Genomic DNA, 15,917 nt, shown 5'->3' on the forward strand with positions numbered 1-15,917 from the left:
ATAACAAAACCAATATTTTCTCCCAGAGTCAAAACATGATAAATTAATGGTTTTTTTTTTTTTCCTGGGTGGTTTATAACCTTCCTCTACAGTGTTTGGAACAATCCGTAGAAACACAAGGTAGATTGGTGGTTGCCTGGGGATGGGTTGGGAAACCAGGGCAGCGGATGAAGAGTGCTAACAGGTACAAGGTTCCATTTTGGGGATGACCAGAATGTTCTAAAATTAGATGCTGGTGAAATTTAATAAATTTGCACAACTCAAAAAATTTACTGAAAACCATTGAATGGCACACTTAATTTTTTCCTGTTTTAAAAAAATGTTTTACACTGTTTTTGCTGCATCCCACATAATTTGGTAGGTTGTATTTAATTTTAATTTGGTTCAAACTATTTTTACATTTCTCTTGAGGTATCTCCCTTCACACAAGTCTTATTTAAATATCTTGGGATTCTCTAGTCATCTTTCTGTTCACTGAACTTTTATTTGCATCCATTATGATTAAAAAAGGCATTTTGTATGATTTCAATCTTTTAAAATGTAGTAAGACTTGTTGCTTAACATACAATCTCTCCTGGAGAATGTTCCATGTGCACTTGAGAAGAATGTGTACTCTGCCATTGTTGGGTGAAGTGTTCTGTATCCGTATTAGCTCCAGTCAATCTATAGTGTTGTTCACTATTTCCTCGTTGATCTTCTCTCTGGTTATTCAATCCATTATGGAAAGTGAGCTATTAATTATAGTCGCTGACCAGCATCATGTTGCTGTCGATACCCCCTTTCGTTGCTGTCAGTATTTGCTTCGTATGTTTGGGAGCACTGGTGAAATCATATTCGAATACAGTTGTTGCAAAATGTCTGGAGTGCAAGTAGGGCCCTGGGTTTGGGAATGTAGATTTTCCAAAACCATGAGTCTCATTACTTTGTGATTAGACTTTGTTCTTTATGAACCCATCACCCTTATCACAGTACCGGGAACATAATAATTGCTCAATAGAGATTTGTCCAGAAGAACTGGATGTGATGTAGCTCTCAATTTTACTCCAGTTCAGAGAAGATTGTGATTCTATTAAATAGTGCACACAAGTCCTTAGATGTTTTTATCTCCTAGTCTACTGTCTCCTTTTATGGGAACTTTTAATAAATGTTGAGTTGTGTCCAGTCCTTTTTGTTTCCCAAACATCATCAATTTTGAATATAAAAGCAGCATGGGTTATTACAACTACTTTAATTAATGTATTACTGTGTGTTACTTTAATAAAATGTATTATTACCCATGTAAATTACAGAAATTACATGGGAATATCACTCCAATGTTTTGTCATGGACTCGGGCATTGTAATTTTCAGTATGAAATGAAGGGAGATAAACCAATTTAAATCTTTCTCTCTCTCTTCCTCTCTCCCCCCACCCCAAACACAGGAAGCATTGTGAGTGTTGGTGACCCAAAGAAAAAATACACAAGATTTGAAAAAATAGGTCAAGGGTAAGTGATTGTTATTTGAAATATCAAAAGATAAGCACCAGAAACATACCTTCGCATTCAATAGCAGCCTAGCTTAAATTCCTGTTCTGCGTTCTCAATATTGGGCTTTCTAGCTGACAGACTGACTGTTAATTAACCTAAGAACACATCCTGCTGGAATCCGCAGGAATATTGGGCCAACAATGAAGTGTTTAGGGACATTTGAATCCCATATGGTTAGAAGATTCAAACTGATTTCTCTGGAAAAGTAGTAGAGGCATAGAAACCTCTAACTTGTGTGAAAACCCCCTTCCTGCCTGTCCCCCCTACATCTGTATGGATGTTATGCTTAAGATCCTGTTTCATTGTCCAGTTGTTAAGGGCCAGAGTGGAAGTAAGGAAGGTCCTTACTGAGTAGTCCAGAGGCAGGCAGAGTTGACTGCTCAAGTAAGAAGGAAACAGATTAATCATTCCTAAATGAGATGGAGTACATCATTTTCACTTGGTATACTTGTTAAGAATAAAGATCTCTAGGCCCTACCTCCAGAGATTTGATTCAGAAGTCTGGAGTGGGACCCAAGAATCTGAACTTTGGGGAAGTTCCTCAGGAAATCCTGATCGTCAGCTAGACAAGGGGACCCACGGGGCCGAATCATTCACCAGAGCTGAAGGTGGGAGTCATCGGTTCTATAAAATGACTCTAACTAGGCATGTTTCTCAGACCTCAATGTGAAACTGATCATGAGGGCCCGAGTAGGCTACAAATGTTTGCAAAAGGGAAACGTTTTGTTTAAAGACAAATGAAGTGCTCTTAAGAGAGGTCCTTAAATGGGGGATGGGACAAGATATTTAGATGCATCAACTACTCTATGCTGCCAGGAGCCCAGATGGTACATCTCCAGAGGTCTCCTGGCTAAGAAGGAAGGGGTACTGCTAATGTGCCCACAAAATTATGCTTGCCCTGCAGCCAGCGGAGTCTCTTTTCTTCACGTACTTTGCTGCTTTTCCTTGGACTCTTACGTTCAGAAAATTATATATTGTACAGAAGCTTGACGAATTTTCACGATTTTTATCCTTTATTTCTTTTTTTTTTTCCTCCTAGCTTCTGTACTAAAGTTTCTTTTGAAATTGCCAACTTATCTCAGGAAATAAGGGAAAGCGTTCGTTAGATATTTTGGCTAGGAGGTAAGAAGGGCACTTGTGGGGAATGTGCCTGATGGGAATCAAGGTAAGAAAACCATAAGAGGGAGACAGAAACTCAGGGAAAAATATATGGCCATCGTTGTTCTTCCAGTGGAAACCATAACACGGCTGTATTCGAAGTTTCTAGAGGCCAAAATGCATACCTATGTGTGCTTTTGCTTCTTTGTCATTTGATATCACTGGTATTCTCTGTTGCTCATAACAAAAGGACTTTTGTGGTCTCTAGCGATGCCCGTCACCTATCCAGTCAAATAGTATTTCTGCCCCTCACTCTAGAACAGTGCTGTCCGAATAGAACTTTCTACGATGATGGAGATGTTCTATATTTGTGCTGTCCTATACAGTAGCGGTAGCATGTATGGCTGTGGAGCACTTGTAATGTGTCTAAGGCAAATGAGAAACTATATTAATTTAATTTAATTTCTTTGTTTATTACTTACTCATTGAGCACCAACTATGTGCCAGGTACTTTTCTAAGCACTAGAGAAACAGAGCTAGGTAATGATGTGAGCCCTCAAGGAACTTACAGTCTATAGCTGTAAATGCCTAACAGAGGGTTACATAGGGTGCAAGGAAGAAGACATTAAGACAAGTCTATTCACCTCACCGAAGTGCATGGCAGGGCTGGCTTCTATAGCCATTATTTCCTACCTGGAGAGAGAGGCGGGCAGAGAGGGAGGGAGACCCAGAATCTGAAGCAGGCTCCAGGCTCTGAGCTGTCAGCACAGAGCCCGATGTGGGGCTCGAACCCACCAATCGTGACATCGTGACATGAGCCGAAGTTGGACACTTAACTGACTAAGCACCCAGGTGCCCCAAAAGTTGCCTTTTAGATTTTATTATAATCCAGTTGGGGTTTTGGTGGAGCTAACAATAGGAAGGGATACACAATCCACAGAGAAGCAGCATTTCTGATCTTTGCTGTTCAGTATGGTAAGCATGTGACTGTGGAGCATTTGAAATGTGGCTAGTCCAAACTGAGATATGCTGCAAGTACGAAATACGTGTTCATTTCAAAACCTTAGCATGAAAAAAGGGTGCAAAATATCTCAGTAATAAATTACATTTTGGTTGCCTGTTGAGATGGTATTTTACATGCCTTGTGTTAAGTACGGTGTATTCTTAAAATTGATTTTATCTTTGAAACTTTTTAGAATATAGCTCCCCCCATATTTAAAATACGGCTCACGTTATATTTCTAACAGGCAGCTCTGTTCTAGTTTCAGATTTAAATAGGAGCTATTTGTTTATTTATTCAAAAATCAGGGTTGGTTTTTTTTTTTTTTAGCTGTCTTTTGGGGAGTGGGAAGTGGAAGATGTTATAATTCTGTTTTGCTTGCTCTTTCCCACTAAGACCCAACTGAGCCAAAAAAAAAAAAAAAGCATTGAATTTAAAAAAGAAAAAAGTAGGAGATGGTTTCGAATATCTCCCAGATACCAGGTAATGAAGCAAGACTGATTTCGCCAAGAACAAACGTGAGGCTGCCAAGGAACTTTGCATACTCCAAAGACATTTCCCCTCCTAGTTATTTATGCTGCTGACCTCTGAAGGTGCAAAAGGAAAGTTCTGTATTTCTGCCTAACTTTGTAAATCCTCTGTAATCCAAATTGAAAAGTCAAATCCCGCTTGCCACCGCGGAAAGGTCTGTTTTAAATTCCCAGCCAGTTCATCATTTTAAAGAATGTTGAACCCAGTAGATTGTTCACTCATATGCCCAATTAAACTTTTAAATACATCCTTAGAGGGTAGGAGGTCATTTTATTCCTCCTTTTGTCTCCTTGGGTGTCTATCACAGTGTTTTTGTACTTTAGTAGCCCCCCTCAAAAAAAAAAAAAAAAAGAGGAAACAATTTTGTACAATTTTGGTCAACAGCAAGAGTTTCCTTGGCCAAGGTCAAAGACGTACAGAGCTTCTCCTGTCTGCCTCTCCCATCTCTCTGGATCTGTTTTTGCCTCAATAAATATTTGTGGAACAAACAAGGAAATGTTTGTTCTTTTTAGCTCTCCTTTTCCTCCGTCCTCTGTGCTTTCATATGTACATATATGTCCATCTTGTTCTTTCGGTCCTCTGTCTCTCCCTCTCTCTGTCTCCATGTGTCTCTATCTCTTTTTTCTTGTAATAACTCGTTCTGATTCCTTATTCTTTGGGTATTTGTGTGTGTTGCACGTCTGCCTTTTTCGTTCATGTTGGCTTCATCTTCCACTGCCCATTTTCCAAACCCAGATGGTAGTAATATAAAATCAAGATGCGTTTCTAAATGGCTTTTAAGATAGAAGTAACTTACGATAGAAATAACCAGAATCTATTCATTTGCTGTGATTTCAGCTTGTATTTAATTGACTAATTTTGGTTTTTCATTTTTAGTAGATTTGTGTTCTCCGTTCTTCATTTTTCAAGTGAATGAGCAAAATATGGATTTATTTCTCACTAGACCAAAAAAAGAAAACTACTTAAATTAATTTTCCTTTTACTTAAATTTCTCTCAATGGATTTTTTTTTCCATGAATGATTGGCCTGAGTTAGACAAATGCGTCTCTGCTCTCAGTATATAGGGTTTTTATTTTCTTTTCATTAAGCCTGGTTGTTTTTTTTTTTACTTGTTTTTGCTTTACCTGTTATAACAGTGAAATTCAAACTTGTGTCAGGAATCGTTTGGTGCTAGGAATAATCAGCCCCAGTATTCCAGTTTTGGTCAGCTCCAGGGAACACAGCAGCTTACCCCTGGGAGCCGGATTTGAGAAGAACCTCTCCATTAATCACCCTCATCTACTTGGAAAACTGAATTTTTCCACTATGGGCTTCTGCCATTATTTCACCAGGTTTCTGTGAAGGCTAAAAATGACATTATTTCACCAGGTTTCTGTGAAAAGTGTTCTATCATTGGCCACCAAATCTGGATGTTTTGAGCAGATGTATGTGAAGTTTAGAAAAAGAAAAGGAAGGAAAGACAAGAGGCCGGGCACCTTCCAAATTACCATTAACAGCATGAGTCTGTCAGAAATCTATCCGGTGAAGACTTCAGAATCTTCACTCTGTGGGATAGTTAATTAAAAGAACTTGTTTAGCAAAGGGGGTGGAGCGAGACAAGAAAATCAAATATTTAGTTTCAGTCAACAGCTATCACTGGCGAGCCTGTGTAATTCTCGAAGAGGCAGCAGCCATGTCCCTACACAGGGCTGAATTTAGTAACACCAGCAACTGTCCTCACAGGTTCCTCATTAACGTATTTGAATTTGTTTTTACGGCCTTTTCCTAAACGAGAGTGCACTGAGAGGCAGACCCCCTTTGTCTCTCGGTTTCACGTTTGCTCTCTCTTCACTGTAGTAGACACACATTTTTGAGGACACAACTCAGAGGCAGTTTGGATCCAGTTTAACACATGACTTTTCCAATTCAGTGAATTTTTCCTGAGTGTGGACTACACATGATGCACGGAACAGAACACAGTAGTTAAGACCCGGGTTCTGAGAGTCACGGTGACCTCTGTGTTCACCGTCTTTCTGAACATCTGACAGGGCAAAAAGGAGAGTTGGATCAAGGAATGAACAGGGACCCCCTCACCTCCCTCCCAAACATGTGTACTTTTCGCCCACAATTTTATCCACATGTTTTTCTTCACCGCCTTCTCCCCCACAGACCTCTCCCTGGCTGCCTTGGCCCTAACTGATCTTTTCTGTCTTCAGGCCTGAATCTTACAGCATACATATATACATCACTCATATCTGAGCTTGCCTTGCCACGTAAAATCGCTTGAAACTGGGAAAACCACAGAGGAGCGAAGGGATGGTTTGGGAAAACCTTGAAGAAAAACAAAGAGCCCAGATTCTGAGCTCAGAAGTCTGTAGGCCAATTAGTTAATTTCCGAAAACATCAGTGTTGTCGTTCGTAGCACACAGAAGACCCATACCTCATAAGGTCGTGAGATGTGAAAAAGGGAAGGCGCTTAAAATTTTTTGTAATGGTTATTTGTTTTTGAGAGACAGAGAGACAGAGCATGAGCAGGGAAGGGGCAGAGAGAGAGAGAGGGAGACCCAGAATCGGAAGCAGGCTCCAGGCTCCGAGCTGTCAGAACCGAGCCCGACGCGGGGCTCGAACTCATGAACCACGAGATCATGACCTGAGCCGAAGTCGTGCGCTTAATGGACTGAGCCACCCAGGCGTCCCGGGAAGGCGTTTAAAGTACTTAGTGCCACACGTGACATATAGGGAAGTGCTCAGTAAATGTTAGGTATTATTAGAGGTGAAAGGTGCACCCACGGCTACTGTTCTGTAGAGCAGAATACACTGAGGAGTGCTACATAATTACAAAGAGCTATGGGGACATGTGGATGGAGAGGAGGGACAAATCCTTTCTAGCCAGGGAGAGGGGATAAGGAAGGATCCTTAGAGAAGGGTGCATTGGAATAGTGACTTGAGAAGGTATAGGATTTAACAAGTGGGGATTATGGGCAGTTCGGTTGGGGAAGGAAACCAAATGAACACCGGCTTCGGGCTGTGGTATCGCTAGGGCCTGCAGCGGTGTCTGGCATAAAAGAAATCCTTAGCCACTGTTTGGTGACTGCGTATCAAAAAGACCAAAAGAGGCGATCAGCAGCACCAGTCTCATGGACAGTCAAACGTCCAGTTTGACCGGGGAGTTAACAGGAAATCATGCTAAAAAGATCTGTCCGGACTGTGTTATCAAACAAAGTGAGAGATACAAGATGCACTGTAATTTGTATTCGTTTGGATCCTTTTTTTAAGTACGTTGTACTTGGACATGGTGTAACCCTCTGAAGATTCACAAGAGTAGGCAGTGAAAAGTCAACGTCCCTCCAACCCTTGTGCCTTCGCCTCCGTCTTACCTTGTATAGAGGAAACCTCCGGAAAGAATTTGTTACTGGTTTCCTAGGTAAAACTCTCATACACTCTCTAAGCACACACACACACGCACACGCACACGCACACACACACGCACACACACACATACACGTACTCATACATCATGTATGCTTGGATAAAAGGTCACACCATGACATAATTTTTTTAAAAAAATTATTTATTATTATTGAGAGAGAAAGAGAAAGCACGTGAGCGGGGAAGGGGCAAAGAGGGGTGGGGAGGGAAAGGAACCAGAGTGGAGACTGTGCTGACAGCAGAGGGCCCAATGTTAGGCTCGAACTCATGAACTATGAGATCATGACCTGGGCTGAAGCTAGCCGCTTAACTGACTGAGCCACCCAGGCGCCCCCAATGACATAATTTTTAAAAACAGTTTTTTTACTTATCTGAACATGTAAACTGTTAGATATGCAAATGGTAAATGTCTATTTATGATGTTTAACTTGCTAATCACTCTTATTTATATATTTCAAACCACACATTATATGGGGCACCTGGGTGGCCCTGTCAATTAAGCATCCAACTCTCAGCATCTCAGCTCAGGTCTTGATCTCAGGGTCATGAGTTCGAGTGCCGCGTTGACCTCCATGTTGGGTGTAAAGCCTACTTGAAAAACCAGACAAACCCCCCCCACACACATTATATAAAATAATGTTTACGTTGAGATTTTTCTACTCTCGCATTCCTGAGTATAATTCAAAATCTTAATGTGCATCTTTAACATCATTGTTTTTGTAATCACTAGAGCCCTGCTTTGAGTCACCCAGCAGCAATCCAAGTACATCATCTGAATCTCCTCTAACATCTTTAGATACAATATTTTTGAATCCACTGCTATTGTGTCCCTGGATATTTTATTTCTGGTTGCAGTTACCCACCCATATAACATTTACATGATTATTTTGCAGGTGTATATTTAGATCTTCACATCGTAACTCTCTGTGATACCACTTTTTATTTTATTTTTTTAGGTTTATTTACTTACTTAGAGCTCCCTGGGGAGGGAGCGAGCAGAGAAACAGAGAACCCCAAGCAGGCTCCACACTGCCAGTGCAGAGCCCAGTGTGGGGCTCAAACTCATGAATCATGAGATCATGACCTGAGCCAAAACCAAGAGTTGGACACTTAACCGACTGAGCCACCCAGGTGCCCCCAGATCGTGATTTTCTAAAACTATCATACCTTCTACATTTTATTACCTGCAGTGCTTTTGTTGAAAAGAACTTTACCTCATCAGCTGGGGGTCTTTGGTTACTCTGAAATATAGTTCATATAGGCAAATCAAGTTAAATGCTTAAGTTTTAATTGCCAATTTCAGTGTAAGAAGTTGGTACCTGAGTTACTTCCAGAAGTGTCCTATGAGGGGTGTTTTGATTTTAAGTGAGAGAAGGAAGCATTTTCTTTTATGAAAAAAATTTTATAAGCTCACAGGCCTTTATATATTGAATCCATTTCAGTCAGTTGTATTCACTGTTGTATTTGATGTTCAAACTCTCCTATCGTTGGCTAATGGGTGCCCTTTTCACTGCATTAATTTTGAAAGTGACCTTTACAAAGCTTGTTTATGACATCCAACACTTGCAGTTCTGATCATACCTTCAGAAATAATTTATTTACATCCTTTCTTTCCAATTCTGACAGATATTCTCTATGAGTATCCAAACTGGCATTGATTGAGAATATTTCAACCTAAGGTGTCAATCCCAAATAGTACTTTATGGATAAAAACAAATGAACATGAAGAATTACCATATTACAGGAGAGATTTTATAAGGATTTGAATATAAGGCAATTCCCCTTTTTCCTGAGGAAAAAACTGGGGGGAGTGGATACCATACCTTGTATTTGGGCACATGTGGTACATTTCTGTGTGTATTTGTGCATGTACACATGTGTTTGTTGTAGGTATATTTTTAACACAGGTGGTAACATGTTATGAATCTCCTATTTTGTTCTTTGCCTGTGTCTTAGAGATCGTTTCGTATCAGTACCTCATTGTTTTTAACAGATGTGGTATTTTTTTTTCTGGATGTACCATAATATAGTCAATCAGCGCCTCATCAATAGATGCTTAGTTGGTTTCCAGTATTTTGCTCACATAAACAAGGCTTCAGTGAAGATCTTCACAAAGAAGCCATTTCATACATATGCAAATCGATCATTAGGTTAAACTACTGAAAGTGGAATTGTTACATGAAAGGATACTTTCTTTATAAATTTTTTAATGTTTATTTTTGAGAGAGAGAGAGAGACACAGCGTGCAAGTGGGGGAGGGGCAGAGAGAGGGAGACACAGAATCCGAAGCAGGCTCCAGGCTCTGAGGTGTCAGCACAGAACCCAACATGGAGCTTGAACCCAGAGGTGTGAGGTCATGAGCTGTGAGATCATGATCTGAGCCAAAGTCAGATGCTTAACTGACTGAGCCACCCAGGCGCCCCACGAAGGGATACTTGTAATGGCTAAGTTGCCCCCCACCATAGAGGTTGTTCCATGTGACATGCTGACTAACAATGTACAGGAGTGCCTGTTGGCCCACACCCTACCACCGCAGCCCCGTTAATTTATTTGGGAATCTAGGATTATAATAAAAACTCATACACACACTGATTTCCAAAAGGGAGAACGTTTAAGAAGGGGCTCTAGGGGCGCCTGCACTGCTTGAAACTGATTTCCTCCTGTGAATAAGGACATTTGGCCACAGGGATTTTGTCCAACATCTGGATCTTTGCCAATCATATAATTTTATGGAATGATATGATCAAGCCATCGGTAATTGCAGATAAACCTCTTCTCTCATTGTTTTGGAAGACTTCAGTCCCTGTTCCCCTCAACTCATTTTCATTTTAAGGCTTGAGAAAGTAAATATATCATGTTAGGCCTTTCTCAGACTAATCTTTGCTACTCAGTGAGGAGCCCTCTTCTTCTGCCTCTGACATAAAGTTCCCATATGGAAGATGAATCGTTTTGAAACTTGTTTCTTAGAGGACTTGATGAATAACAGCTTGTTAAGAGGACCTGACAAAGGGGCGTAAAGCATAGAACTCAGGGATAAGTGCTGAGAATAAAACCTCCGACTTGTTTTGCTTTGTTCAAGAAACTATGCACAAGAGCACAAGCGGTGTCTAGTGTGCTTACCCAAGCGATTCTTTGGGTAGGACCACCCAAAGCAGAAAAGTATTTGCTTCCTCATTGGATCTGTTTTGGGCTATACAAGGTAGCGCACAGCTAGGAGGCACTAAATAGATGTAGTCTGAGCTTTATAATAGCCTTTGTGATGAAGGAGATTGGGAATACATTAGCATTTGTGAAGAACAATGTTTATAGAGCACTGGAAGATGCTCTTTGTTCTACTTATTGCTCTTAAATGCACTGTGTTGTGTGCTGTCCCTTGTAAAGAAGGATGATGCCACTCAATCAGCCACCATTAGCAGGGCTTACACTTTGTTTTTTTTCCAGCCATAGTAATGAGCTTGTATGAAGCCGCCTGCCCCCCTTTCCTGTCTAGGCCGTCTTGAAGCCAATGGCGTGCACTGTGTGAAACAGCTGGTTAGGCTTCATGTTGGCCTTTCCAGGGATTAAAGCCTGTAACTGTGGCCTCATTATCACTAGACTGTAACACATGGAGCTCCCTGGCCCCACACCCATAATGTGTTACAGCTCTATTTAAAATTAGATGACCACGGATACTCTGGGGAACGTCATGCCCTAGCGAAGGAACAGAAAATTCCCTGTTCCAATCTATAATTCTAATAAGTAAAGACTGGACCACCTGGACCCGGCTCCATTCTGGGTACTTAGAAAGACACTTTGACAACATGATCTGTACAAAACTTTATGGTGGTTTTTTTTTTTTTTTTTTGGATTTAGTGATACATTTTTAAGAGGCAAACTACACAAAAGGAAACACTGGAACCCCCTCTGAAAGAGCTGTTGCCTGAGTGGTGACACTGTTCATCACCATTCCTGAACACAACAGGGCATGTGCCTCAACCAAATGAGTAGATGTGTGGTAGTATTGGACCATATGATATCTAGGTATTTTTATGACAGGTGCATTAGTATAGCAAGATAAGGGCCTACATGTAGTAACTGTGTTTTGAATACTCAGCAGAACAGAAAGTCCAGCCCTAAGAACTAGCCCACTCTTGGCCACATGAGCAATCTTAATGGAGTCTGAAAACAAAAGAACCATCTCCTATTGTTATGCCAAAGGAATCAAACCAAGTTGCGCAGGGGCAAACTAAATGGCTTACAGAGGGGGCATGTGGACTAAGTTAAGCAGGAAATTAGAGGCAAGAGAAATATTTTAGGGAGGCACTTTCGCATAGTAGATACAAGGCCAGACTTTAGGAAGTACTATGCTTGCCCTTAGCATTGATGTACAAAAGCTAAAGATCTGTAATGGAACATGAAATGGTAGTTAAGAGCGTGGACTGTGGAGTCCAACTAATGCATTTGTGACTTCAGCTGCTGACAAACTGTGTAACCTTGGGCAGGTTACTTAGCATTCCCCAGTTCCAGGTTCCTCATTTGTAAAATTGTATAGGGTGAGCAGTGAGATCGCCCATTTGTAGAGAGCAAGCAGAGTGTAAGGTTCAATAAACAAGATGGCCTTTTCTAGCAGCAGAAGTAGGAGTAGATGTAAAAAAACAACCATCCTTGGGGCACCTGCGTGGCTCAATCGGTTAAGCGTCTGACTTCAGCTTGGGTCATTATCTGGTGATTCACAGGTTCACGTCCCATGGTCAGGTTCTGTGCTGACAGCTCGGAGCCCAGAGCCTGCTTCAAATTCTGCATCTCTCTCTCTCTCTCTCTCTCTCTCTCTCTCTCTCTCTCTCCCCCTCCTCTACTCACTCTCTCTCTCTCTCTCTCTCTCTCTCTCTCTCAAAAATAAGTAAACATTAAAAAAAAATTAAAAAAAAAATCTCAGTGTGGATTAAATCCCTGTGACCTCATTAGCATCATATTTATGCTTATAAAACCTTAAATGTGAATACTGCCCTATCCTTCTGGCTCCCTTGCTCTTATTACCGTGAGGCTCTCCTTGGATCTCCCTGAGCTCTCCAGTCGTCTTGCCCTCTTCCTGTTCTCTTAGTCTGTGAGCTTCCTTCTAGCCTCACTTGCCTGCCTTTCTTTCCCTCCTCAAATCCATTTCCATGCTGAAATACGAGTGATTAATCTAAATTATAAATCTTACCATGCTGTGGCTCTGGCAACTACTCATGATCATGGCTTGACATCGGCTCTTAGCAGGAAGCATCAAAACCTGATGAAGATTGCTGATAATTAAATGGACTTGTCTTGGGAGGAAAAGGGAGAAACAGTGCATTGTTTGTTTCTTTCTAGACTCTTTAGGCTAGATGCCAATGTTTCCATTTGAGTACTAAGTGCTTGGCCAGGTCAAGAAGAAATTGTTGATGAAGTATCTAATGTGATGCCAAGAACCCAGCAGTACTCATCACGCTGTAATTGATGATGAGGCCCAACAGTTGAGCAATCTGTTGGTTTAATATTCTTGAACCATCGTGGAGGTTAACTGAAATATCTCTTGCTCAAAATTGGGAGGCTTTTGTTACTTACTAGCTGTGTCATCTTGGGGCACATTCATCCTACTCTCTTGGCTTCAGATTTCCCATCTTTAATGAAGTTAAACTGGATGATCTCTCTTTTCCCTTGAGTCCTGATAAGGCATGCTTTCTTTATACCATCTGAGTGACTGAGGTTTGGAAGAAACAAAAACCCCATCATAAACAAATGTTCCCCCCATTGCAATCTGGCTTCGATATAACTGGAATGGAGAGATAAGAGAGATCAATGTAATTAACTGGCATAAAAATTAAATTGACAGTGTTGACCATTTTGGCCCACCAGCCCAATATACTCGAGAATTGGGAGTTTTAACTTTCATATTTGTTAGTTTGATTCCTGGCATTCTTATGTCCCAAAATGCTGCATGGAACTGCCTTTTTTTTTTTTTCTTAAAGTGATTGATTGATTGATTTTGTAAAGATAGCCTTTGAGATACTTCAACATAGCCCAGGCTGTTACAAGGCCCATTTTGGGGGGAATCAGTGTGACATGTTTGTTGGTTCAAAGATTGTTTCTTTAGGAGTATACACTACTGTGCTTCCCTCTTACAAGGAAAGTGCTTCCCAGCTTCACCACAAAGGATCCCTTCAGTTATTTGTTTTTATGAACTCCAGGACATGAATAATTAAAAGTATTAGACCATATTATTAAACAATAGCTTATTTCTCAGACTTTGTTAGGCAAACATTGTGTAACTGCTGCTTAGAGCTTTTGATCAGTGAGCTATGCAAGATAATCAAAAGTTATCATTCTAGCTGAAAAGAAATGTATTTCTTTGAAATGAAGAAATGAAATCTTTTCTTATGAAAAGAAAATGATATTTTAATTAGTTCCACCTTAGGTAAATGTAAAATTCCTGTTAGGAATTTGGAAATCAAATATCTTGGAAACTCCCAGATATTTAAATGAGATGCCTAATAATAATATAATATAATATAATATAATATAATATAATTCCTAATAATAATGGCTATTATTATCATATTAATGGTTATTATATTAATAATGGTAACTATTATTATTAGGTTGGTTGTTGCCTAATATATTCATTAAGTTCCCAAACTATAGACTATGGATGATGATGATGATGATGATGATGTCATTGCTGATGTGTATTGGCAATGTGTTTGAAGAACTGGCTTTCACCACCGTATACATTTAATCCTCCTTTGTTCCTGAGCTACGTAGAGGTTAAATTACTTACCCAGGGTCACACAACTAGGAACTGGTGGGATTTGAACCCAGGAAGGATTGAGCAGATGGGGGCAAGGACTGTGGTTCATAACCTATGAGCAGGCAAGGAGAGCACTTGGCTCAAAGGAATAAGTGAAGGAGAGACATTCACATTCATACCAGTTGAATCTTAAATTGTTGGACTATGGGAAAGCATCAGAACTGTCGTGTGGAGAAGTGTTTGAGGTACAAAGATCAAGTGGGAGGCAGGGCACAAAATTGTATTCTGCAGGTTAGTACCTGAGTTTGCGTTGAGGATTCTGTGAGGGCCAAAAGTTGGGCTGACCAAGCTCTATTGATCAGAGCTGTGAATTCCAAGCGCCTGACATGTTTGGGGGTGGGGGGTGGGGTGAGAAGAGGGGTGGAAGAGAATGTCACCATTTTAAGGCTGGGAACAAGAGTTGAAGGAGAAAATGGCTCCCCCTGGACAATTGCATGTAGGCGCTAAGGTGGGAGAAGGGAGAATGAGAAAAGCTAATTTTTTAGTTAATAACTGATGTTCTAGAATTTCAGGGCCTTTAAACCTCTGTGGATTAGGGATTTGTGGCAATTCTATACCACAGAATGCCACAAAATCCAGGATATTGGGATTCCAGCGTTAGGACTCTAGCAATTTAAGACAATGAAATGCTGAGGGAGGTTGGGGGGCCCAAAACCCAAGGATTTGAAAGGTAAATCTCTAGAGATGTTAAACACTAATCCCCTTTGCACTCCAAGTCAATCACAAGTTTAGCTTTATAGGACAGTAGAAATGGGATTGGGGGCAGGGGACAGGGTGGTGAATAGGGGAAAGCCACTGGGGCAGGGATGTTGGGCCTCTCTCCCTAGCAGCTTTAGCTGGAGCAGCTCCTATTTTATATTGAGGGATTTTTACATATGGTTTTGTTCAATAAAGGCATTCCAAAAAGAAAGAAAAAGGCAAAAACACTAAAAAAAAGGGACGTGGAACCTCTATAAAGCATTCCAGTAAGCCCCCTTTGTCCTTTGTCCTTTTTGTTTCTTTTTAAGTTTATTTATTTATTTTTGACAGAGAGAGAGAGAGAGAGAGAGAGAGAGAGAGAGACAGAGAGAGAGAAGGGGAGGGGGGAGGGCAGAGAGAGAGGGAAAGAGAATCCCAAGCTGTCAGCACGGAGCCCAACGTGGGACTCGATCTCACAACCGTGAGATCATGACCTGAGCCGAAATCAAGAGTCGGCTGCCCAAGCTACTGAGCCACCCAGGTGCCCCACTACCTTTGTCCTTTTTGAAAATAGGGATAAGCACTAGCAAGGATGTTTTGGCTTGGAGATCGGGAAGTAAATTGATAATAATAGCAGTTACCATGTTAAGCGCCAACTCTGATCTGGGCACAGGACTGAATGCTTACATAGATTGTGCCTTTCAATTTCCTGTGGGTCTGTGAGGAAGATGCTATCATTGTCTCATTTTGCAGATACTGTTACTTTTATGGCATCTGAAGGAAATGTGCAAGAAAAGGTATTTTTTAAATATTTATTTTGAGGGAGAGAGAGAGCATGTATGAGCAGGGGAGAGGCAGAAAGAGAG

General features: G+C 40.8%; 1 protein-coding gene across 5 annotated transcripts in view; it reads left to right on the plus strand.

Annotated features, from left to right (window-relative positions):
• Positions 1-15,917, plus strand: part of PAK3 (p21 (RAC1) activated kinase 3) — a 118,352-nt gene that overhangs the window by 74,670 nt on the left and 27,765 nt on the right. For all 5 annotated transcript variants that reach the window (XM_049644192.1, XM_049644194.1, XM_049644197.1 and 2 more), the window contains one exon: positions 1,423-1,486. In XM_049644192.1, coding sequence (XP_049500149.1) covers positions 1,423-1,486 — 64 coding nt within the window. The remainder of the gene's footprint in view (positions 1-1,422; positions 1,487-15,917) is intronic.

Source organism: Panthera uncia, chromosome X (genome assembly GCF_023721935.1).
Source record: "Panthera uncia isolate 11264 chromosome X, Puncia_PCG_1.0, whole genome shotgun sequence".
Taxonomy (NCBI): domain Eukaryota; kingdom Metazoa; phylum Chordata; class Mammalia; order Carnivora; family Felidae; genus Panthera; species Panthera uncia.